Source organism: Meles meles, chromosome 11 (genome assembly GCF_922984935.1).
Source record: "Meles meles chromosome 11, mMelMel3.1 paternal haplotype, whole genome shotgun sequence".
Taxonomy (NCBI): domain Eukaryota; kingdom Metazoa; phylum Chordata; class Mammalia; order Carnivora; family Mustelidae; genus Meles; species Meles meles.
The window spans coordinates 65,588,117-65,614,586 of NC_060076.1; the positions used below are offsets into that span (position 1 = coordinate 65,588,117).

A 26,470-nucleotide genomic window follows, 5' to 3' on the forward strand; every position below is an offset into this window, starting at 1 on the left:
CGCCGCGCAAGAGGATTCCGGGAAACGTCCGCCAGCCATGAGCCGGCGGGACTGAGCGCCGGCGACTCGGGAGCAGCGCGGCAGAGCGGAGCGAAGGGCCAGACCCGGGCTCGGGGAGTGCGGCTGCCGGAGCTGCTGATCGGGCGATGATCCGGGGCATGGAGGGGCCGATGGCGGACAACCCGCCGCAGCCGCCGCCCGTCATCTTCTGCCACGACTCCCCAAAGCGGGTGCTGGTGTCGGTCATCAGGACGACCCCGATCAAGCCCACGTGCGGCGGCGGGGGGGAGCCGGAGCCGCCGCCGCCGCTCATCCCCACCAGCCCCGGCTTCAGCGACTTCATGGTGTATCCGTGGCGCTGGGGCGAGAACGCGCACAATGTGACGCTCAGCCCCGGGGCCGCGGGGGGCGCCTCCTCGGCCGCCTTGCCCGCCGCCGCCGAGCACCCCGGGCTCCGAGGCCGGGGCGCGCCCCCGCCCGCAGCCTCCGCCGCCGCTTCGGGAGGTGAGGACGAGGAGGAAGCGAGCAGTCCAGACAGCGGCCACCTCAAGGTGAGCGGCGCGGGCGGGCAGGGCGCGGGGCAGCCAGGGCCCGTTAACGGCGCGGCCCGGGAGCCGGCAGCGGACGGGGCGGGTGGGGCGGGGCCGAGTTTAAAACGTGAGGTGGCTCCGGCGGTGGCGGGGGCGGAGGAGGGTGACAGGACGCTTACGTCACTGCCGCGCGCCAAAATCGGGTCCCCGCGGGGGGAGGCGGGGCAGCGGTCACGTGACGCGAGCGGAGGGGAGGCTGGCTGACCGGAGGCCCCTCGGCAGCAGGTGCAGTGAGCTGCTCAGTCTGGGGTCGCGGAGGAGGCAGGTCTTCTGTTGTAGCAACCCTCCGCTGACCGCTGAGTCCTGTCTGGCCGGAGGATTGGAGGGGCTGCGAGCCTTCTGCTGTTCCTCTGGGTGCAGCAAGGGAGGGGTTTGCTCTGATTCGGCTGCATCATCGCAGATACCCTGGCATTACTAAAGATGCCCTGCAGAGATGGCCGAAGGGTTAGGGAAGAAGGGGTTTAGGGGAATCTTCAGCAGAAGTTGGGCATTCTCTGCCGTTCGTTCATCCAGCGTACTGCTTGGCTAGTTGCTGAGAGCACCCAGTGGACTGGGACGCTGTTGTCGTTAACCGGGAATTGCCCGCACTCTCACACTGTTTAGAGCAGGGAAAGATGTGACTACCTGGTTCTGGTTCAAGTCTGTACTTTACGGATCAAGCAACTAAGCCTTACAGGGATTGGTGAAGGGACCTCCCCAAGGTCGTACAGCTAAGTAGTGGGAGAGCTGCGACTATGGTCGAGTGTTTGTGGCTCCTGATCCTGAAGCATGTATTCAAAGTGCTTCTCTGCTGAAATATAGTTATCTCTGTAGCCCGTGAGCTCCTAGAGGGAGGGAATCATTTTCTCTGAAAGACTGTTGAACTTTAATAATGCACACTCTAAATACTGAATAAAAGTGTTTGGTAAATATTTGTGTAATGAATGAATTGTGCAAATATAGGATTAATATTCACGTTCTACTTGTTAAATGGCTGTGTCAGGTAAGTAGTTGACTAAAGATAAATCAGTGGATAAGTGCCTATATTGGTAAATATTGTATCTATAAATTGAAACAAGTTTACCTGCAGTAGCAAAGATCTTGAAACTCCATGTGTTTTGAGCCCTGAGGAAATTGATATACACTTTGTTACTAGTGGCATAATGTTAAAGAACTACAAAGTTATTATTAAACTGTTCTTTGACACCCTTTCAACTCTTTTGAAACAAATTTGAAAGAACAAGCAATGTTCTTTTAGTTCTAACAGAGCTGAGTGATTTTGTGAAATGAACAATCACTGTTGCTGTCACTAGGTAGCAAGATGGCTTAGTAAGATGACAGGGTAGTCTAGATATTTTCCTGTGTTGAGATATTTAGCTTTTAAAAAAATAAGGTTTTATCATTAAGAACCATAAAAGCACACATGCACAAATAATTGTGGAAGATTTTGCATTTACTATTTTACAAATAATAATTAATTTTGGATTATATATAATAGATAAATGAAATTAATAAGTATGTTCTTTTGGCCTAAAAAACTTAATTTCATACACCTTGCATAAAAGTTGCTCACACACTGCATGGGTTTGAATTGTAATTCTTCGTTGTCTGCCTCTTTTCAGAGGTAAAATATACCAGAAATTCAAAAAGTCTGGTTTATATTTCACTTTTTTTCTCCTTACAGTCATATTTCAGAATTACTGGATAAATTGATTTTAACTTGTCCTTTAGTTAATACAAGAAATCCAGCTACATCTCTAAAAATTCATTCATTTAGCTTTCCCATCTTGAAGGGAAAGGTCTGGAATATACCTTTATTTAAGAACGTTAACCAGTTTCATTTGTGATCAGCACACTCTGAAGATAGAGAGTTCCATCCTGCTTTACTTTGTTTTGTTTCTCTAAAGTAGTTGTAGTTCTTTATCTCTACATGCATCATGGGTGAATGGTGCTGTCTGAATCTTTATTTTATGGAAAGATGGGTGACCAGTAACCTGTTTTCACCTAGCCCCTTCTCTCAGTATACAGGTTAGAGGCAATAACAGCTGAGTCTAAGAACAACATTTGTGTTTATTTATTGTCTATTTGTTGCCACTGCTCCCAGGGGAGGTGTTAATATCTGAGACCCTCACAACCAAGTGTGAGCTCTTGCTTGCTCTCTTGTTTGTTCCTGCCCTACACTGCCTCCCCTGCCAGTGGGGAGAACATCTGTCATCCACCAACTTATTTAGGCCCCTCATCAAAAGATTGCTTAGCATGTTGGGGTATAATTATTAGCACTATCTTCTCTTTGTTTGTAGAATTCCAGGAGGGGAGGGAAGGGAGCAAGTTAATTTCTCTCTGCCATAGGTTATTTCCAAGCCTCTGCACCTTGTACCCTCTACTCAGACTATCTACTCAGACTATGTTCAGAAGGTTACTTTTTCACTGTGGGACCTGCGTAGTTTGGCTTCTCTGTGCACAGCCTCAGATACCATTCACTTTTCAGGACTTGACAGCTGCCTATCCCACCAACCCCTTCTGTCCCCTGCAAACTGTACATAGTCTTACAAATAGCAGATTCATACAGATAATTTTGATCAGCACCATGTTAAACATGTTAATATAGTAGCTACCATTTTTTTGCCTGGCATAGCAAACTGCTGGGCTCTGTGTTGAGTGTTTTGAATTCTTTAATTATCTTTTTTACCATATGAACTTGGCGGAGTTAGAGAAGAGAGTCCCCAAGATTAAATTTAGTTAACATCATATGGTAAGTGGCAGAACTGATTGGAACCTTCCAAAGCCCTTGTTCTTAATCCCTATGTGATATTGTTCCTGTATATATCATGCATGAATTGGCTTTAGGAGTTTATTCTTTTTTTTTACTATCAAGCTGATGAAAGCAGACTTAAGAAGTACACACGATTTACACCTATTGTATCTCAACTGAAATGCTTTATAAGGGTACAGAAAATACAGCAGACAAATGAAAATTAAGACTCAGAAAGTGCAGATAGGTCAAGGTGGGGAATAGAACGAGGAAGCAGATATAAAAGTCAAAAGGTATTTGGATCTAAACCTGAATTTGAAAGGGGAAAAGTGATCAATTACATTTTTTTCATTTTCTTGTCAAGGTATATATGCCTTCCTCTGAGACCTATTTTTCTTTTCCTTCTAGGTTGCATTTGTGCATTTTATTTAAATTTTACTTTGCATAAAAATGTGTCAAGGACTTTTAGTTTTTTCCATCATCACATGAATACCCAGTTGGAATATAACTTTTTCTAAAATCTCAGTAAATGTGTATGTTATTCTAAGTGGCTTGAGAAATGACCCAAATTTTATTAAATAACTTTTTAAAGATAGTTACTGACGTTGAAAACTCAAAACATTTATCATGTATTATTTCAGAAAACACTTTGAAAATCACTAATCTACCTTCCAGTGGTACTGAAGTTCTGTCTTAAAAATTAAATTTACCTAAGTATGCCAATATTTTTGGCAATTTAATCATTTTGCTTCTTTATAGTAGCTTATTTCACACGAGTTGCCACATAATAAATAGAATGTGTTGCATTAAAAAAAAAAATTCATGTATTTATTTGTCAGAGAGTGAGAGAGAGAGGGAGAGTGGGCCCAAGCAGGGGGAGCAGCAGGCTGATGCAGGACTCGATCCACGGACTCTGGGATCATGATCTGAGCCGAAGGCGAATGCTTAACCAACTGAGCCACCCAGACGTCCCTGTGTTGCATTTCTTGTTAGCTTTACTTTGTTTTATGAACCATCAAGCAGTCCTGACAAGATTAGTCTATTAGACCATAGGTATACTTGATTGCTGATGAGTTCGTTAACACTCTGTTTATTGTTAAAATGTATGTAGAAACATGGTTTTTTTGCTAAGGCCAAAATGAAAAGGACCTTCTCTAAGTAACACAGCTTATTTTTGTACGTACAGTTAAAAGATGCTCTTTAATATTCATTTGGGGCATCAGATGATACTTGCCTTACTTAATTTTCTCAGCTGAAATGATACACTCAGTGAAGCCTTACCTGTATATGGCTAGGATGTTGTATTATACTGTATTTTCTTTCTTTCTTTTTTTTTTTTAGCTCTCTATTTCTCAATGCAAATACATGATTTGAGCTGGGAAGCAGTCAAATTGTTAACTTTTAAAATACTCAATCCTCCCAGCCCCCCAATTAAACATGCTTGAAAAATTTAACTAGGAACAGAAAACAGTAATGGATAACCTAAAAATTTTGATATTAACCAATCAGTTATTTCAAAGTATAACAGAGGCAACAGTATGTTTTTATGTTTTTAAAAATACTGGAAGGGGTGCCTGGGTAGTTCAGCTGGTTTATCATCAGGCTCTTGGTTTCAGCTCAGGTCATGATCTCACAGTCACGAGATCGAGCCCCAGGTTGGCTCCAAGCTCTGTGAGGAGTCTGCTTAGGATTCTTTCCCTCTTCTCCTCCCTGCTCTTTCTCTCCCCTCTCAAGAAAATAAATAAAATCTTTACAAAAAAATACTGGGAAAAGATCTTTCATAGCACAGGAGTTGTACTACTAAGGTTTTTTAAAAATTAAAGTATAATTCACATACAGTATTATAGTTTCACATGTGCACTATAATGATTCAACAATTATGTACATTTCTCATTGCTCATCAAGATAAGTGCAGTCTTAATCCCTTTTATCTCTTTTCACCCATCCTATCTGCCTCCCCTCTGGCAAGCATGAGTTCGTTCTCTATATTTAAGAATCTGGGTTTTTTTGCCTCTTTTTCTTCTTTGTTATGTTTCATATATTCCACCTATGAGTGAAATCATATGGTATTTGTCTTTCTCTCATTTATTTCATGTAACACTATGCCCTCTGGGTCCATCAATGTTGTTGTAGATGATAAGATTTCATTCTTTTTACTGGCTGAGTAATGTTCCTGTGTGTGTGTGTGTGTGTGTGTGTGTGTGTGTGTGTGTGTACGTGTGTGCATAAACCATCTTTATCCATTCATCTATGGATAGACACTTGAGTTGCTTCCATATCTTGGCTGTTGTAAATAATGCTGCAATACACATGATTGTGTGTATCTTTTTGAATTAGTGTTTTTGTTTTCTTTGGGTAAATATCTTAATAGTGGAATTCTTGGATCAGATAATAATTCTATTTTTAAATTTTTGAGGAACCTCTGTTCTGTTTTCCACAGTAGCTCCACCAGTTTGCGTTCCCACCAGTAGTGTTCCTTTTTTTTTCTTCATCTGTGCCAACACTTGTTATTTCTTGTCTGTTTGATTTTAGCCATTCTGACGAGGGTAAAATGATATCTCGTTGTAGTTTTAATTTGTATTTTCGTGGTGAATAGTAACGTTGAGCGTCTTTTCATTTGTCTGTTGGCCATTTGTATCTCTTTGGAAAAATGTCTGATCAGGTCCTCTGCCCATTTTTAACCAGTTTGTTTTTTTTGGGTGTTGAGTTTAGATAGTAACCACATATTAGATATATCATTTGCCGATATGTGATGTGATGTGATGGCTTTTTAAGGCTTTTACTTATATACATATAATTTCCTCTCACATTTTATTGGCCAAAGGAAGTCATGTGGCCAAGTTGGCCTTATTGGTAACCACACATAGTGAGAGAGGGGCAGTGAATATTTTTATCTGCTGTAGTACCTTTCCACGTTCCTTTTTATTCTTTGGTGGCAAAAAAATAAATAACAAAATTTAGCATCTTAATCATTTTTTGGTGTTAACTATATGCCCATTGTTGTGTAACAGATCTCAGGAACTTACTAATCTTGTAAAACTGAAACTCTGTATCCATTGAATGCCCCTTTTCTTTCTCCCCACAGTCCCTAGCAACCACCATTCTGTTTTCTAAGAGTGATTAATTAGATACCTTATATAAATGGAATCGTATAGAATTTGTGGTGTGTGTGTTTGTAATGACTTCTTTCACTTAGCATGTTTTTAAGGTTCATCAAGTTATAGCGCATTGGCAGGATTCTTTTTTAAACGCCGAATAATTTTCCATTGTTTTGTATATGCTACCTTTTCTTCATCCATCTTCCAATGGACATTTAGATTGCTTCCATCTGTTGACTGCTATGGAGATAGATTTTAATATCCAAGAATTTTTTTAAAATGACTTATCCTATAAGATAACTCATCCATGTTGAGATTGGCCTTTTCTTTCAAAGTGAATATTGATTGAATGGAATTTTTCCTGGAGCTTATTGTTATCCATCAAGGTTTTGGCCTGTTGTTTGTAAGCATTTGGAAGGCTTTAGGTTTTTATATTTCAGGCAGTAAAAGCGTCTTCATTTTGAATGTAGTTGTACATAATCCTTTTATCATTTTTCATATAACTGGTACGTGTAAAATTTAACCTAACCTGGGAAATGAGAAAGATTTTTTTCCAAGTGAATGTTTATTTTATTTTAAGATTTTATTTACTTATTTGTCATACAGAGAACACAAGCAGGAAGAGTGGCAGGCAGAGGCAGAGAGAGAAGCAGGCTTCCTGCTGAACAAGGAGCCTGATGCGGGACTCGATCCCAGGACCCTGGGATCATGACCTGAGCCGAAGGCAGCGGCCCAACTGACTGAGCCACCCAGGTGTTCCGTGAATGTTTATTTTAGATTAGTTATAGATATATGGGAAAGTTAAGATAGTACAGGGTATTCCCATAAATCACATATCCTGTTTTCCCATTGCCAACGTCTTACATTAGCAGAGAATATGTGTTTCAATTAATGATCCAGATTGATACATTGTTATTAACTAATGTCCATAGTATATTCAGATTTCCTTAGTTTTTAAGCAAAATTGAGGTGAAATTCATATAATGTAGAATTAACCACTTTAAGGTGTAATTAAGTGACATTTAGTAATTCACAATATTGTGCAACCACCACCTACATATCATGTTTCAAAACATTTTCATTACCTCAAAAGAAAGCTTTGTACTCATTAAGCAGTTAGTCCCTATTCCCCACCACAGGCAGTCTCTGGAAACCAATCTGTTTTCTGTCTCTATGTACTTAATTATCCTGGATATTTCATTACATGGAATTATACAATATATGGCTTTTTTGGTCTGGCTTCTTTCACTTAGCATATTGTTTTTGAGGTTTAGCTACCCTGTGGCATGTATCATTTCTGTTGAGGAATAATATACCATTGGCTATGTGTATGTATATGACATTGTATCATACTCAATTTTTTTTTCTATAGTGGCTGAACCACTTTACATTCTCACTAGCAGTTTTTGAGGGCTCCAATTCCTCTATCTTTCTGCCAAAAACCACTTTTATTTCCTGTTTCTCTTTTTGAGTATAATCTAGTTGGTGTGAAGTAGTAATCTTAACTGTGCTTTTAAAAAAATTAAAAACCTTTTTTTTTTTTGTCAAGCTTTGTAGAGATATAATTGACCTCATTGATTTTGATTTGTTTTTCCCTAATGATTTTGGGCATCTTTTCATGAACTTGCTGCCCATTTCTATAACTCCTTTGGAGAAATTCCTATTTCAGATCTTTACCCATTTTTAAAAAAGTTTTATTTATTTATTTTGAGGCAGGGAAGGGCTGAGGAAGAAAATCCTAAGCAGCTCCCAGCTGAGTGCGGAGCCCGACATGCGGGTTACTCCCACCACCCTGAGATCAGGACCTGAGCTGAAATCAAGAGTCCAATGGTTAATTGACAGAGGCACCCTGATCTTTACCCGTTTTTAAATTGTTTTTTTTTTTTTGTCTTTTTGTTGTTAAATTTTAAGAGTTCTTTATATATCCTAGGTACTAGACCCTTATAAGATATATAATTTGCAAATATTAATCCCCTGTTCTGTAAGGTTGTCTTCTCACTTTCTGGAGAAAGCCCTTTGATATGCAAATATTTTATAACTTTAAGGCCAGCTTATTTATTCTTTGATGCTTATGTTTTTGATGCCATATTTAAGAATCCATTGCTACATTCAGGCTCATGAACATTAATCCCTGTTTTCTTTGAAGAGTTTTAGAGTTTTAGCACTTACATTGTGGTTCATGATGCCCTTTGACTTAATTATTTTTAAAGATTTATTTATTTTAGAGAGAGAGTGCATGTGAGTGGGGGAAAGGGCAGAGGAAGAGAGACTCTTTAAGCAGGAGCTCAGGACCTGAGCCAAAACCAAGAGCTGACTGTTCAACTGACTGAGCCACCCAGGTGCCCTGAGTTAATTTTTAAAGTTTATTTATTCATTTAATTAAACTCTGTACCAGTGTGGGACTCAAACTCATTATCCCGAGATCAAGAGTTGCATGTTCTTCTGACTGAGCCAGCTGGGCACCCCTTGAGTTAATTTTTTTAATATCATGTGAGGTACGGATACAACTTCATTCTTTTGTATGTAGAAGTGCAGTTATCTCAGAATCATTTGTTGAAGAGACAGTTCTTTACCCATTGAATGTTCCTGGCGCCCTTGTTGAAAATAAGTTTGCCATAGATGAGGGTTTATTTCTTGCCTCTCATTCTCTTTCACTGGTCTATGTGACTTTCCTTCTGCCAGAGCCACACTGTCTTGATTGTTGCTGCTTTGTAGTAAGTTTTGAAATAGGGACATAGGTGTCCTTCTACTTTGCTCTTTTTAAATATTGTTTTGGTTATTTGGAGCCTCTTGTAGTTTTATATGAATTGGAGGATCACTTTCTCCATTTCTGAAAAGGCTTTGGAATTTTAATAGGGATTGCGCTAACTCTGTACATCACTTTGGGTAGGTAGCATTGTTATCATCTATATTAAGCCCTCCGATCCAAGAACTGTATCCCCTAAGTTTTGATATGTTGTGTTTCTGTTTTCATGTGTGTCAAGGTACTTTCTAATTTTCCTTGTGATTTCTTCTTTGACCCACTGGCTATTTAGACTGTGTTTAATTTTTCCTATTAGTGAATTTTCCATTTTTCTTTCAGTTTTTTATTTATAGTTTCATTCCATGTTTGTCCCAGAAGATACTGGATGATTTCAGTCCTTTTAAAATTTATCAGTACTTGTTCTGTGGCATAACAAATGGTCTTTCCTGGGGAACATTCCGTGTGCACTTGAGGAAAAATGCATTTTTTGCTATTTGTGTGTGGAGTGTTCTATATATGTGTTAGGTCTAGTTGGCTTAGGATGTTGTTCACGTCTTCTGTATCTCTGTTGACCTGTCTAGTCATCCTATTTATTATTAAAAGTGAAAGTCTCCAGTTATTTCGAACTCCTTCTCCTTTAGTTTCTATCCATTTTTGCTTCATATTTTGGGGGCTCTGTTGTTAGGTGAGTGAGTGTTCGCAATTGTTATTTTTTATTGTTTATCCATCTTTTCTCTCCCTCTCTCTCTTAAAGTAAGTTCTAGGCCCAAGGTAGGGCTTGAACTCACCACCCTGAGATCTCGAATTGCGTGCTGTACTGAGCCATCTAGGAGCCCCTCCATCCTTTTTCTCTTTGTGTTTTTGGATTTAAAGAAGTTTGTTGTAGGCAGCATATAGTTGGATCATTTTTTAAAAATCAATTGTGCTAACTTCTACCTTTTAATGGGCAAATTTAAGCTATTTACATTTAAGGAGATTACTGTTAAGGAAGAACTTTTGGTATTTTGTTATTTGTTTTCTATATGTCTTATACCTGTTTGGTTTCTCAATTCCTCTCTTACTGCCTTCTTTGTGTTTATTTTATTTTATTCTTTGTAGCATACTATTTTCATTCTTGTTTCCTTTTTTTGATTTTGTAGGTGTGTTTTTTTTTAAGTGATCACCCTGGGAATTTCAATTAATCTTTTAGACTTAAAGCAATCTATTTTGAATTAGTACCACCTCAGCTACAATAGTGTACAAAAACTCTGCTTCTATCCAGCTCTCTCTCTCCCTCTTTGTTATAATTGCAAATTACATCTTCTTATATTATGTTCCCATTAACATGGATTTGTAATTTTTAAAATATGTTTGACATTTGTCTTGTTTTTAAAAGTTTATCTATTTATTTATTTAAGCAATCTCTACCCCAGTGTGGGGCTTGAACTCATGACCCTGAGAATTATGAGCCACACACTCCTCTGACTGAGCTAGTCAGGTGCACCTGGCATTTATTTGTCTTTTAAATTATATAGGAGAAAAAGAGGAGTTATGAGCCAAAAATACCACACTTTTAGTATTTGTGTTTACTTATGTAATTACCCTTACCAGTGTTCTTTATTTCTTTGTATGGCTTTGAGTTTCTCTCTAGTGCCCTTTCGTTTCCGCCTGAAGAACTCCCTTTACATTTATTGTATGGCAGGTCTACTAGCCATGAACACTCTCCACTTATGTTGATCTGATAATGTCTTAATTTCTTTTTCATTTTTGAAGGATAATTTTGTTGGATGTAAGATTATTGGTTGACTTTTTTTTCCTTTCAGTACTTTAAACATGTCATCCTACTGCTTTCTGTAGTTTCTCCTGAGAAATCAGCTGTTAATCTTAGTGAGGACTCCTTGTACCTGATGAATTGCTTCTCCTGTTTTCAAGATTCTCTGCCTTTTGTCTTTTGACATTTTGACCTAATGTGTCTCAGTGGATCTCTTTCTTTGTGTTTGTTCTTGAAGTTCATTGAGCTTCTTGGATGTCAAGACTTAACATCTTACCAAATTTGCGAAGTTTTCATCCGTTATTCCTTCAAATAATTCTTTCTGCCCGTTTTTCTCGTGCCTTCTGGGTCTCCAGTTATGTGTATATTCGTATGCTTGATGCTATGGTCTCAGTGTTTGTGTACCCCAAAATGTGTTTGATAAAATCCCGACTGCCAAAGATGATGATGTTAGGTATTAGAGCATTTGGGAAGTGCTTATGTCATGAGGGTGGAGCCCTCTTGAAGGGGATTAGAACTATTATGAAAAAGGCTCCAGAGAGCTCCAATGTGAACACACAGCTGGAGGGTGCCAGCTACAAGTCAGGAAGAGGGCCCTCACCTGTCCACACCGGTGCCTTGATCCTGGCCTTTCCAGTATCCAGAACTGTGAGAAATACATTTCTGCTGTTATAAGTTCCAGTTACCCAGTCTGTAGTCTTTTGTTTTAGTAGCCCAAATGGACTAAGACACTTGATTTCCTACAGGTGTCTTGGGCTCTTTCCATTTTTTTTCTCTTTCAGCTCCTCAGGCTGGATATTTTCAGTTGACCTGTCTTCAAGTTTGCTAATTCTTCCTGACAGTCAAATCTGCCATTCAGATTCTCTAGTGAATTTTTTCCATTCCATTTGTTATAATTTTTAGCTCCAGGATTTCTGTTTGGTTTCTTTTTATAATTTGTTTCTTTTAAAAAAAAAGTTTTATTTATTTTAGAGAGAGAGCAGGTGAGCAGGGGAAGGGGCAAAGGGAAAGAATCTCAAGCAGACTCCCTGCTAAGTGCAGAACCTGATGTGGGGCTTGATCACAAGATGGTGAGATCATGACCTGAGCCAAAATCAAGAGTTGGATGCTCAACCGATTGAGTCACCAAGGAGCCCCTTTTAATTTGTTTCCTTATTATTATTTTCTGTTTGTTTAAAGTGTTCTCCTGTTTTTCCTTTTCCGTTGTCCATGGTTTTCATGACCTCTTTCAGCATATTTAAGACCATAGTCTTTGTCTAGTAAGACCATTGTCTACTTCCCCATGGTGTGTTCCTATTAATTTCTCCTGTATATGGACCATACTTGTATTTCTTTACATGTTTAGTAACGTTTTGTTGAAAATGGGATGTTTTGACTATTGTAATGTGGTGACTCTGGAAAACAGATTCTTCTCCCTCAAAGTTTGTTTTTGTTGTGTCCTGTGAGTTGTAAATATTTGTTTTGTGAGTTTTCTAAACTATTTTTCTAAACTCTATTCTTTGTTGGGTCTGTTATCTAAATTTCTGTTTCATTAGCTTGTAGTCAGCTTAACATTGCTAGAGATTTTCTTGAATGCTTGGAGCCAAAAATTGAAAGGGAAGAAACTCTTGACTTGCAGAAATGGCTCTGTGTTATAGCTCTCCTTCAGTGCTTAGACTCATTACAACTCTGCCTTAGCCTTCATTTCCTGGTTGTGCCTAGCAGAGAATCAGTCAGAGGTAAAAACTTAGGGTCTTATCAGGTCTTTTCTGAGTATGCTTCCTGCCCTACGTGTGTGGCTTTCTTAATTTTTATCTTTAGGATACCAGGGCAGTTTTCAGTGACCTAATTTCCCAAAGAAACTCTCTCTCCAGCTTTTCCTCCCAGGCTTTTGATGTGTCCTTTTGTCTTAATTGAAATCTTTTGCCCCAGGGGACAGCAAGTTATTATTGACCTTATAAGGTTTTTGTTTTTGTTTTTCTATAGTGCATATTCTTTTTTTTTTTTTTTTAAAGATTTTATTTATTTATTTGACAGGCAGAGATCACAAGCAGGCAGAGGGGCGGGGGGAAACAGTCTCCCTGCTGAGCGGAGAGCCAAATGGAGGGCTCCATCCCAGGACCCTGAGATCATGACCTGAGCTGAAGGCAGAGGCTTTAACCCACTGAGCCACCCAGGCGCCCCAACCTTATAAGGTTTTTGAGCAATGCTTTCTGTTTAACTGCTTTTCTGACCTAAGAGAGTTCTATGTTAGGTAAAGCAAAGACAAAAGACTTTGTGTTGGTTCTTTAAGTAACTGTCAGACACATCAAGACAGACAAACCAAATACTTCTAGAATCAGGTCTGCTTTGCTTTCCCTATAGCCAGGGACTAAGTTCTCATATTGAGAATGAAGGCTCTTTAAGCCCGCTGTGGGCCCCAGGAAGAGGCAAGGGGAAGCAGTAAAAAATGCTGCAAAGTTTTCCTACTGTTTCACGTTGCCTGCTTCTCGATTCAGTGTTGACTGAGTTGCTGTAAATCTCTAACTATTTTCTGGAGTTGTGATAAAGGTGAGTTTGAAGTTTGTTCGATTTTTCAGTGATCTGTGATGGGATGGGGCTTTGGAATTACCTACTCTACCATTTTCACTAATGTCACTCAACAATTTTAAAAATGATTTATTGTGATATTTTACTTTAATGAATAGATCCAGGAAATTACATTAATGTTTATACAAATTGTTAATAGGATGGAATCCGACGTGGCAGACCCAGAGCAGATACTGTCCGGGATCTAATAAATGAAGGAGAGCATTCATCCAGCAGAATCCGTTGTAACATCTGTAATAGGGTGTTTCCACGGGAGAAATCGCTCCAGGCTCACAAAAGGACTCATACAGGTAAGTTGAATAAAAGTAATACTTAAAGCTGATTTGATGTTTGGGCCTATAAATTAGTATTTCAGTTGCCCTGTATTTCCTTATTGTGAAGTTTTTTCAAACAGGCATTGTATAGTCCATTTCTTTTTTGGTAGGAAGAAATGGTTTTCTCAACACTGGTACCATGTGACTTCTAAAGGTATCATGGTAGTTAATCTAGTCATAGGAATGTTACTGCTAAATTTAGTTCTGTCATTCTACCTACCTGAATTTTACTTGATATGCCCTTCAGCTGTCTGTATAATTGTTAAAACTGACTTGTAGGCCAAATACTAAAACACCATGTGTCAAGTGTCTTGCAGAATTTCTAGAATCCTCAGTGTGCCATCAGAATGTTTGGCCTAGCCATCTAATCTAAGGTGAAATATAATTTTTCAGAATTAAATGTGCTGTAGGTAACTATCCCAGGACTATCACATATCTCTCTTTGTGCCGACAAACTGTACTTATATTTTAAATACTGGGTAGGAGTTAGGAAATAACAGAGAGGGCCCTTGTTCTTTCCATAGAGAAAGCTGGCCCCGAGAAGGAAGCTTTTGGTTCTAATAATGGCATTTAATAATTTACAGATGAGGGACACCTGGGTGGCTCAGTGGATTAAGCCGCTGCCTTCGGCTCAGGTCATGATCTCAGGGTCCTGGGATCGAGCCCCGCGTCGGGCTCTCTGCTCCGCAGGGAGCCTGCTTCCTCCTCTCTCTCTGCCTGCCTCTCTGCCTACTTGTGATCTCTCTCTCTGTCAAATAAATAAAATAAAATCTTTAAAAAAAAAAAAATAATTTACAGATGAGTTAATGAGGCACCAAAAAAAGCAATGACCACTGCCTTACAACCTCCCGCACCCTTGGGTCTAGGGTGACAGCTGCCAATGCAGTAGCACATGTGGCTCTTGAGCACTTGAAATTTAGCTAGTCTAATTGAGATGGGCAGCATGTGTAAAATGTGCTTAGTATGAAAAAGAATAAACTTTGATGACTTGGATATTGTTTACATATTGAGATTATAATATTTCAGATATATTGGGTAAATAAAATAAATTATCAGAATTAATTTCACCTGTTCCTTTTTGGTTTTGTAATGTGGTTACTAGAAGTGGTTCACATTATATTTCCATTGGGCAGTACTAGTCTAGAGCTTGGGCTTTTAAGGCTTAGTTGCCTTTTTTTTTTTTTTTTCTCTGTGTTTATGGTCACCACCTGGTTTTGCTTTTTGTTTTTGAAAAGATGCATTTTAATAATATGCTAGAATATAGTTTTCTTAGCCAAATCCCTGAAAAAGGTAAAGTTTTAATTTTGAATCATTTTAAAACCAAGGTGGCCAAGAGGTTTGGACTTTAGGTACCATTCAGTAAAACCATTACTAAATGAAATATCTGGTTTTGAGAATTTGAGAATTTTTCAGATTTTTAAAAAACTAATTAGTCTGAAATATCCCCAAATAACTGGTTCACAGGTCATAAAGTATGTGTTGCCTGTGCAGTTAAGGTTCAGGACCCTGTGGCATAACGACCCCTGAGTCTCAGGCCTGATCTACCACCATCTACCATGTGTCACCCCAGTACTTTCAGGCCTTGGCCTGCTATGCTGTACTTGAGAGAACTGAGCCCAAGATCTGCCTGGTATCGCTAAGCCCCAGTATGTAAACGCTTTGTAAGAGAGTTTTCTCTTACTATTTTAAATAACTCCCTGTATCCTCTGTTTTATTAATTTGTGTTTAATTATCATAATAATTTACTACATTTCTAAATAATGAGAAACTAGGGAGGACTTGTTAGTGTTCTTTGTATCATTTGGGAAGGACCAGTGCATAATTGTTAATCAAAGAAAGATTAAAAGAAGTAAGTTTAATTATGGTTGAACAAGATTTTCAAGCTACTTTCTCAAGCCTAGCACCATGTTCTATGTATGAATTGCGATGAAGTACAAAGTAGTATACGTCTTTGTACAAGAGAGTGCGGGGATACATAAACAACAGTGGATACTAAGTTGGCGAAGGGAAACATAGTTCAGTTATTTGGAGGTGACAGGGAGGTAGGAGGAAAGATACTGAGAGCCTACAGCACTGGGAAGATTTGAATGGGCAGAGAAGATTGGATTTTCAAGTAGATTTGAGATGATGAACAGCCTTATGGAATGAATGAATGTCAGGAGTGAAGTAAAGATAAACTCGGCCCTCTAACCCAGTAGCTATAGTGCAGTTATTAGGGAACCATTGAAAGTTGGCAGATCATTTTCACTTGTTCAAGGGGTACATTAGGGTTTGCAGTGACTTGGGGGTAGTTCATATGACAAAAGCAAGTGTTCCATGGCATCCCCTCCAGAAGTGCCTTGCAAGGAGTAGAGGTCCGCTAGGGTTCCTTCCGGGTGAGAGGGCTAAGCGGGCGTGGGCGACGTAGCAATTTGCATCATGGGGAGAAAAATGACCGGATACCCCGAAGATAACCTCAGGGCTTTCCACGTGGGAACCTAAAATCTCAAGGCCCAAGGACAATCTTTCTGTGCTTCCCCGTGGAAAGATGCTTGGTAGTGTGGAAGTGCTGCTATTAGCATTAACACTTGCAGCTTTGTAGAAGCTGTGACAGGTTTGGTTGTTGTTTGGAGTCATGACCTATACAGAGGTTGATTCTCTGTCTCTTCTTACTTTATTGTCTCAGAAATAATACATGATATTTGTCTACTTAGGTGAGAGACCCTATCTGTGTGACTATCCAGACTGCGGAAAAGCCTTTGTTCAAAGTGGACAGCTTAAAACACATCAGCGTCTTCACACCGGAGAGAAACCTTTTGTTTGTTCAGAAAATGGTATGGTATTGAGTAAGGTTTATGTAATAACTGGTTTTGAGTTAAAAGTGAAATTATCTTGGCCCTTTCTGTCTTCTCGGCCCTGGGAGCAGCTCTCCTGCCACAGCCCCTCATCCCCTGAAAATGTACGCCTGTGCAAATTTCGTCTCCACCCGGTTCTTGGTCAGGAGCACCTCCCAGCTGTTGAGCCGATCACTGTCTGCTGTGGTGCTAAAACCACCTGAGACACTGACAGATGAGGCACCTTATAAGGGCCTCAGCATCTTGGCAGCCCCACGTCTCCTGACCTCACTTATTCCTAGCCGCAGCTTCCAAACCAGCACCATTTCAAGGGACATCAATACAGCAGCCAAGTTCATTGGGGCTGGGGCTGCCACGGTAGGGGTGGCTGGCTCTGGGGCTGGAATTGGGACTGTGTTTGGGAGCCTCATCATTGGTATGCCAGGAATCCCTCTCTGAAGCAACAGCTCTTCTCCTACGCCATTCTGGGCTTTGCCCTCTCGGAGGCCATGGGGCTCTTTTGCCTGATGGTGGCCTTTCTCATCCTCTTCGCCATGTGAAGGAGCCATCTCCACCTCCCATAGGTCTTTCTCCCGTGTCTCATCTGCCCTGTATATTCCTTTTCCTATACCTCCCCAGGCAGCCTGGGAAAAGTGGTTGGCTCAGGGTTTGACAGAGGGAAGACAAATAAATACTGTATTAATAAGAAAAAAAAAAAAAGTGAAATTATCTTTTACTTGAGGTTTTTTTAGGAGGAGAGATTTTGATGTAAATTTTATAAAACATCATAAGCTCTCTTTCTAAATTGTGTTCCATGCTCATTTTCTGGGAAATGATTGATTTGTAAATAAAATACTCTTTTTAGATGAAAATCTTCAAGGCCAGTTAAAAACAGTATATTCAGAGGGCACCTGGCTGGCTCAGTCAACAGAGCATGTGACTCTTGATCTTAGCTTTGGGAGTTTGAGCCCCATGATGGGCAGAGAGATTACTTAAAAAAATAATATTATATTCAGATAGAGGTGGTAGAAAGATCTATAAAAGTAAATATAACCTTTATGGTAGGGTTTTATTTTGGTTTTAAACTTTGTAACTATTAAATTGAAGGAAACACATCATTGTCTAAATTTTCAATTAAAGGGGAGGTTTTACCACCTTAGTACCACTGTTAGTAATTTCTTATCACTTTTCATAAGTGATTTTCTAAATCACATCACAATTTCTTTTTTTTTTTTTTTTAAAGATTTTTATTTATTTATTTGACAGAGAGATAGATAGTACAAGTAGACAGAGTGGCAGGCAGAAGGGGAGGGAGAAGCAGGCTCCTCACAGAGCAGGGAACCGAATGCGGGGCTCAATCCCAGGACCCTGGGATCATGACCTGAGCCGAAGGTGGCTGCTCAACTGACTGAGCCATCCAGGCACCCCTCACATCACAATTTCTTGAGATGTTTTCCTTATGCATGTTTTTACATAGTTATTCCTGAAATTCAGTATAGTTTTGTGCTGTGGTTCTGTGGTTCTCTTGATTGTTGTCGGTTGTTACAAATGTCTACACTCTTCTCCAGAAACCAGTATTGCACTGTATGTTAACTAACTAAAATTTAAATTAAAAGGAAAAAAAACCCAAAACTGGGGTTTACACACTTCCATTTACTTACGCACATACACAATGATGGCCTCAATGTTGGATATTGAGTGTTTTTTTGTTTTTTAAAGATTTTATTTATTTATTTGACAAACAGATCACAAGTAGGCAGGGAAGCAGGCTCCCTGCTGAGCAGAGTCTGATGCGGGGATCGATCCCAGGACCCCGAGATCATGACCTGAGCCGAAGGCAGAGGCTTTAACCCACTGAGCCACCCAGGTGCCCTTGAGTGTTTGTTTTCAAAATTTGTTTATTGCCAACAAAGCTGAGAGGCATGGCTTCCTCAGCTAAAATAAAGCTCAGTACAGCTTTGTTCATCTTATGGGATGTTTCCTTACAGTAGATTCCAAGAATGGAATTCTTAAGTCAGAGGTTTTGACCATTTTTGTTAATAAATCACTTTCTGGTAGGGTTGATGCATTTATGTTGCATCCCCTTAGGGTGGTTTTTCCTTTTGTTTTCCCCTCCTCCAAGTTATAGAATGCTAAATCCCATGGTCTTAATTTGCTTTTCTTGGATACCAGGGAAACTGAACATTTTCCATGTCTGCTGGATGTCCAGATTCTGATTAGTGTTTCCTTCTATGTTTTGAAGGCTGCCTGAGCAGATTCACCCATGCAAACCGCCACTGTCCGAAGCACCCTTATGCCAGGCTGAAACGGGAGGAGCCCACAGATGCTCTCAGTAAGCACCAGGCTGTGGACAACCAGGCTGCCGCCGAGTGGTTGGCCAAGTAAGGTTCTCTCTGCACTCCACTGCAGAATACCACCCAGCACATGGGTTGATGTGGGGAGCTTCAACAATTCTCTCATTTTAAATAAGTTGCTTTTGTACACATTTTATAAAATAATGTGAAATAGTGCTTTATTTCCTTAAATTGCAGAATTGCTAGGAGGGGCACGAGGATCTGGTGTGTGATAGACAACAAATACATGATACTAATTAGTCTGAGTGCCCAGCCCACAATTATTATAAAAATAAGAATTTTCTTCATTTTCTAAGAATGTTTTATGTGTATTGTATTCCACAGTGCAGCCTGTCTTCCTTTTCTTTGTATCACATATGTGCTGATTATTACTGGATACACAGGCTAGAGGATCTTCTAAAGTAAAGTACTACGAAGCGCCCAGCTTAATATTTTTTTGAATGGCAACAAGAGGCCAGTATAAAAAAAAATTTCTCCAAAGGTATTTTGATTTGAGAAGTCGTTTTTTGTGTGTACAAACCAGCATGAGTTGTTTGGGACCCTCCTACTTCTTTGGATTCCTCTGCACTTAGGATAAAGTCTGTAATCCCTCTGCTGTAGCTCTGCCTTCCCCTGGCAACGCACCTGTCCTCAGCTACTTCAGCCTCCTTTGTGTCCGCACCACTCACACTGTGGCTCCCAGGCCTCTGCTCCCTGCTCCCTCTGCTCAGAATGTCGCTTTCCTGTTCATTTAGCCACTCTGCTCTTTCTTCTTTTCTTACTGTGGTCAAACATCGCTTCAGGAAGTTCTTCCCTAACCCGCTCACTAATCACGAGAACAAACAAGGTTAGACCAACTTAATAGACGCTTTTACAACACACTGTGTTTTCTCTTTCAACACCTTCATCACACATTTATTTGTTCAGTGTCTATCCTCCCTGCTGGACCGGAAGCTCCACTTGGGGAAGCATTACCTTTGTCTTATTTACTGCATCACTTCCTCCCTTCTTCCTCCTGCCTGGCCTCTGCTGCCCCGTTAACTCTAATTTTGTCCAAGTCAGAAACCTCCTGGTCATTTTGCCTTTATCCTTCTCCCATCTACTCAGTGACAGACTGATGGATTCTACTCAGTGTAAAGTCTAAACCCTTTATTATGGCATTTGAAGTCCTTGATTACCTGGTCCCTGCCGACCTTGCTAAGCTTCTTTGCCATTCTCTGCTCCTAGTTGTCCTTCAAGTCATACTGAACTGTTTGCATGTCTTTTTTTATGCCTTTGAGTATTGACCACATTTTTCCAGTTTGAGATATCTGGATTTCCTGAAATCTAGTAGTTGTATTAATTTTGTGTGTATGATTTTAAAAACAGTTTTACTGAGGTACAATTGACACATGATAGATTGTATACATTTAAAGTGTACAATTTGATATGTTTTGACATATGTGTACACCTGCAAAACTATCATCACAGTCAAGATAGTGAACATATCTGTCACTTCCAAAAGTTTCCTCATGCCTCTTTGTAATTCATCACTCCTGCTCTTCTCTGCTTTCTTGCTCCCCAGACAACAGTGATCTGCTTTCTGTTACTGTATTCTAGTTTGCATTTTCTAAATTTTTATACATATGGAGTCATACAGTATGTACTTCTGTTGTCTGGCTTCTTTTACTCAATGTAATTATTTTGGAATTCATCCACGTTGTGGACTCTATCAGTAGTTTATTTTTTTTTTTCAGTTTAATTCTTTCTTGAAGTATAGTTGGCACTCTAGTTTCAGGTTACATTAGTTTCAAGTGTACAACATAGTGATTCGACAAGGCTATGCATTATCTTTGCTCTCCTCAAGTGTACTACCATCTGTCACTCTACAACTTGAGGTTCATTCCTTCTTACTGTTGAGTAGTAATCCATTGTGTGAATACACCTCAACTTATTTATTCATTCACCTGTTGCTGGGCATTTGGGTTGTTTTTGTCTATTACAAATAAAGCTATGTAAATATACAGGTCTTCGTATGGGAAATTTTTATATGGAGTGCTACTGTTCTTTAAATATACCTTTCTTCAGTTACTTCAAGGTGGAACATTTTTCTAGGGAATTATCAGTCGGCTATGTAACAGAAAAATGGTGATGTCTCTTAAATTTTTGAATTAGTTCTATGTGTTACAGATACTAATCTATCATATTCTGTGGGTTTCAAGTTTCTCATATTTATCTCTGTCAGAAGTCACTATCCCTCTGTGAATAGGATAAATAGGTTTCTAATGATTAGTCTACTTTTTTTTTAAAGTTTCTTTCTTTTTTGAGGTGTAAGTGACAAATAACATTTCTTCTACTATTGTGTATTTTACTGTAGTCCACTTCACATATGATCTTAAAGGGAGCTATCCTTTATTGGCAAAAACCCGTGACTAGGGAATGGAGTAGAAGACCCAGAACTGCCCATTTTTGATTTTTGGAAATCTGAGCAAGTCCCTCAGTTTCTGGACCCTGAACTTTTCCCTTTATAATGGGAAATACATGTAGTACGTGGGAAATTCCTTTATAGCCTTATAAACTAGAAACACAGAAATGATAAACACAGAAAATAATACTGTGGTAAAGAATCTGTTTTCAAAAGAAAAATAAACATTTGGAAAGGTCGTGTAGACATACAGCTAATGTGCACGCGTTTCATATAGGTATTGGGAAACGAGAGAACAGCGTGCCCCCACCCTGAAAGGAAAGCTCGTTCAGAAGGCCGATCAGGAGCAGCAGGACCCTCTGGAGTACCTTCAATCTGATGAGGAGGACGACGAGAAGCGTGGTGCCCAGCGCCGGCTGCAGGAGCAGCGGGAGCGCCTGCACGGTGCCCTTGCTCTCATAGAGCTTGCCAACCTGACTGGAGCGCCACTCCGCCAGTAGCCTGAACACTGACTCTTCCACTGTACAAAAGTACTGCCCAGCGTACTTAAAAAGTAGATCCTTGGGCATAAGCTAAGCACCTTATTTGCTTATCATAGGCTGCTATTCTGTAGAAATTTATGAAGAATGTCATCGCCCCATAATATGGGGTGAGAGAGAATTGCACTTTTTTTATATGGTAATGGATTTGTTGTAAAGTTTAAAATATTTTGTAAATATGGGACTTCTAGTACAGGGTAGAAAAGGACATATTGTGGGAAGCTAGATTTTGCAAGTTTAATGCATTCATTGGAAGCAGTTCTCACAGGAAGCACTTTCTGAGTAAGACACTTGTATGAAAAAACAGAATGGTACATGTAGCCAAAGAACGTTGAAATAGATTATTTATAAGATCATTTTTAACGATGTATTTTAGTATGTTTAACAATACTGTAAACACTGAAGCAAGCCAGAAAGTATAAGATATGTGTAAGATATGTATTTTTCAATTGCAAAATAGTGTGCCTAATGAGAAGTGGAAAACTGACTATTTTGGAAGACGTTCTAAGTTATGGACTTTGGAAGAAAAGAGATTTTTGAGGATCTTGGTAAGATGCACAGTAGTTAAGAATTTTCAGAATTGGAGTCCTATCAGTCTTATTCTATCTTTCTGAGGCTTTACAATTCACTATGATATTTAGGTTTGAAAAGCACTTGGCATCCCTATTATGTTAACTTGGGAACTTTTGCACATTGCATATTTCTCATTTGCTGAAATTGAGTGATTAATCTTGCAAAGTCTAGATAACTTGGTAATTTTTTTTTTTTAATATTATGGGCCCTGTAATGAGATTTGGCACTTGGATTTTATTAATAAAAGGGACATCTACAGGGTGGTTCTGTAGTGAACTGTTTTAGAACTTTTGTTAGCAAACACTAAATTTTAATTGTACTGCTTGTTTAGAATTATTAGCAAATGGAAGCCTCCTATTTATATTTTCAGTGCATAAAGCCACCTTCTTGCTTTACTTCAGAATAACATGCCAAGCTATTTTGTGTTCACTAAATTTAGTTATCAGTTAAACACTGCAGAAAATAGTAGCTACTCAAATAAGTAGGTTTCTGGAATAGTTTCAACTGCAAGTGTGTTAACTTGTGTGGTGGTTTTAAGCCATTTTTCCAAATGGATGAAGTTTTTAAATACCACTTTATGTACTGAAGCATAAACAGAAAAATTAAGACCTGAGCAGTTCACCTCCTTTATGTATAGGCATAAACCTCCATCATTTAAACTTTTGTTTAAGCAGAAACTGAATGACATGCATAGCATGGTAATTTGATAGATTGCTTAATTGGAGTAAACCTCAGAGTAATAGAGGGAAATATGGGCTCTCTAGCGCCTTTTTTTTTTCTTTTTTGAAGTAGTAGCCTATGGATATAGTTTAAAATTACCTAAAATGTAGGCTTCTTTATCCAAAAATTCCAGTGTGTTGCAGTACACAGGTAGTTTAAAATACGTAGCCATGGGGAAGGGGTGGTATGTAAATGTCTTAGAAGGAAGCAAAAGTGTGAAAGATGATAGTAACAAATAATGTGTATGAATGAGGACATACTTTAAAAATGTAATTCCTCTGTACAGTAAATTACAAATCTTGAGGGATTTTTTTTTTGTAATAAGAGAATTTATATTTGTAATGGTCTCAGAATTTTGTTTGTAATCTGGTATATAGAATTTTAACTTGGAGCACTTACAAGCACAGTAAGAGAGACTGTAGCATCAGAATTTTCATGGGTTAGGTTTCAACATTTTCTCTAGAATTTTTTCTCTCAAATATAACTTAAATGAACTATGAAAAGCAAAACATCAGTCTTGGGAAATTTAAAATTTGATGAACTTACCTAAGAAGAAAGGGCAGTAAAACTGTATTAAAAAATACAAATACTTCCCAATTCATGAATAATAAAATTTAAGGCCTTCAAAAGTAAAGGGTTTTGTTTGTTTGTTTTTCTGGTCAGCTTTTGTCAACTATAATAGTTATATTCACAAACATTTTTTACTTGTATAATTGGAAGTTTAAGAAATTATAACTACTTACTATAGAAATATTTAAAATGTTCTTTTTGATATAAGCTATATACTTGGACAAAATACATTGGCATCTAAAATTTGAGGTGTGTTAAGACTGCTTTTTGTTTTAAAAATGGTTTATATTCAAATTTTTGAAGTGTTTTATGCTTCATATGGCTCAATTGTAGTTTGGCAGAGATAACAGCATAAGAATAAACATGCTGTAATTTTAAAAGATGCTTTGAATAAAAATTTATTTTAATTTACAGTTTAAAGTACATTTTCATTCTTGAACCCTTTATACTTTGTCTTTCTATCAACAGTATGATGACCGTAATATAAAAAAGTTTAAAAAGTAGAAATGTCATCTACAATCCTGTATCCTCCCGTATTGTTATTTGGTGTATTTTTTTTTTTTTAAAGATTTTATTTATTTATTTGACAGAGAGAAATCACAAGTAGACAGAGAGGCAGGCAGAGAGAGAGAGAGGGAAGCAGGCTCGCTGCTGAGCAGAGAGCCCGATGCGGGACTCGATCCCAGGACCCTGAGATCATGACCTGAGCCGAAGGCAGCGGCTTAACCCACTGAGCCACCCAGGCGCCCCTTATTTGGTGTATTTTATATTTCATTTCCAGTCTCCTTTTAGGCATCTGCTTAGCATAGTGAAATCATAGTATGAATTGCTTTTTCCTACTTTAAAATTATAGCCTTTTAGAGTGTACATATTAATTTAACTTCCTCATTTGGTTCATTTTTACAGTGTTAAAAATACACTGGTAGGGATAAGTATTGCCAGTTCCATTCTAGGCCTTACGGTAAGGGTGATCAGGGTCTGGGATTTTATTTCACTTATATTTGGGATGTGCTGAATGTGGTCACCTCCCTGAGAAGCCACTCGGGGGCCTGTTTACTTTCTAAAGAGTCAAGCAAGTTGATTTAATTTTGTCTTAAGTTATCTTTAGTCATATACTTGGAATAGGCAAGGTTCAGCCTGTCTAGGCTTTAAGCAAAAGAATTTCATACGCAACTCTTCAGTGTGAGTTGTGATTTAAACAGAGTTAGGATGAGATTTTGACAGTCACTTCAGATCCTGGAAGTATGTATGTTGTAGAAGCAAATTAAATGGAAATATGATTAAGGCTGTTACTAGAAGTGAGTTTACTGTTTTGCAGCCAAAACTTATTTGGAGACTCACTGGAAACTAAATTGATCTTTTTAAAGGAAATTATCCAAAATGATGTTAAGTTCAGAGATTTTATTTCAGCTGGAATATGATTTTATTTTCTATTTGATTTCATCCATTTATTTATTTTTAAGGAGGCCCCATGCTTGGCAGGGCTTGAACTCAAGACTGAGATCAAGACCTGAGCTGAGATTAAGAATCACCTGCTGAGCCAACGGAGACACCCAGGCGCCCCGTTTTTTTTTGTTGTTGTTGTTGTTGTTGTTTGTTTGTTTTAAGATTTTATTTATGTATTTGACAGATAGAGATCACAAGTAGGCAGAGAGGCAAGCAGAGAGAGAGAGGAGGAAGCAGGCTCCCTGTCGAGCAGATAGCCGGATGTGGCGCTCCATCCCAGGACTCTGGGTTCATGACCCTACCTGAAGGCAGAGGCTTTAACCCACTGAACCACCCAGGCCTCCCTCAGGTGCCCCGTTTTATATTTTAAAATGGTCTCAAAGTGTGTTTGCTTTTTTTATCTTGGGTAATGTGGACTCTTACTTCCTGCCTTTCTTAGAGCTAGTTATTTGTTACAAGTTGTTTTAGTTCTTGTAAGTGCTGAAAATGTTCATGGTTGTTCAGTGCCCACAACAGAAAAACAATTGTATGGCATCAACAGTTGGTGCAAACATTTCTTTCATTTGAAATTTTTAGCTTTTCTAAAATCTAAAGTTTCAGATTTTTTAAAAAGATTTTATTTATTTATTTGACAGAGAGATCACAAGTAGACAGAGAGGCAGGCAGAGAGAGAGAGAGAGGGACAGGCTCCCTGCTCAGCAGGGAGCCTGATATGGGACTCAATCCCACGACCCTGAGATCATGACCTGAGCCAAAGGCAGTGGCTTAACCCACTGAGCCACCCAGGCGCCCCTAAAATTTAAGATTTTTAAAGTTGATTATTGAGAATGAAAATATCGGACACTTACTTGAAAAAATGCTACATCAGGTAGAGTGTGGTCCAAGTAGGCAGCTTTGGGAGGCTCTCCTTGAAGGAACAATAAACACTGAAACAGGTTGCTATTCGCTTAGGAAAGCAGTGAGCCCTGGAGTTAAGGAGGGAACCAAGCATACAGCAGCTAGAGGCAAGAAAAGACTCGAGATTTTGCACCCGCCTCAACCCGTTACTCCTGCATATTTACTGGAGAGAAATGAACACAGACATTCACACAAGAACTTGTACATTAACGTTCATGGAAATATTTTGTAAAAAAAGCCCTAAATAAGAACAACCAACATGCCCATCAACTGGTGGATGGATAAACTGTGGTCCTACTCTACAATTTAAAGAAACTACAAGGGCGGTGGCAAAAGACATAAATGAAGCCTTGAAAGTACTTACTAATATGAAATGTAAAT

General features: G+C 39.1%; 1 protein-coding gene and 1 pseudogene across 1 annotated transcript; both read left to right on the forward strand.

Annotated features, from left to right (window-relative positions):
• Window positions 1-24,131, forward strand: ZNF367 (zinc finger protein 367). Its single transcript, XM_046023892.1, has 5 exons — window positions 1-551; window positions 13,620-13,770; window positions 16,488-16,607; window positions 18,850-18,988; window positions 21,622-24,131. The coding sequence occupies exons 1-5, from the start codon at window positions 147-149 to the stop codon at window positions 21,842-21,844; spliced, it is 1,038 nt and encodes a 345-aa protein (XP_045879848.1). The 5' UTR covers window positions 1-146; the 3' UTR covers window positions 21,845-24,131.
• On the forward strand, window positions 16,674-17,327 carry LOC123953542 (annotated as a pseudogene).
• Window positions 24,132-26,470: the final 2,339 nt, after the last annotated feature.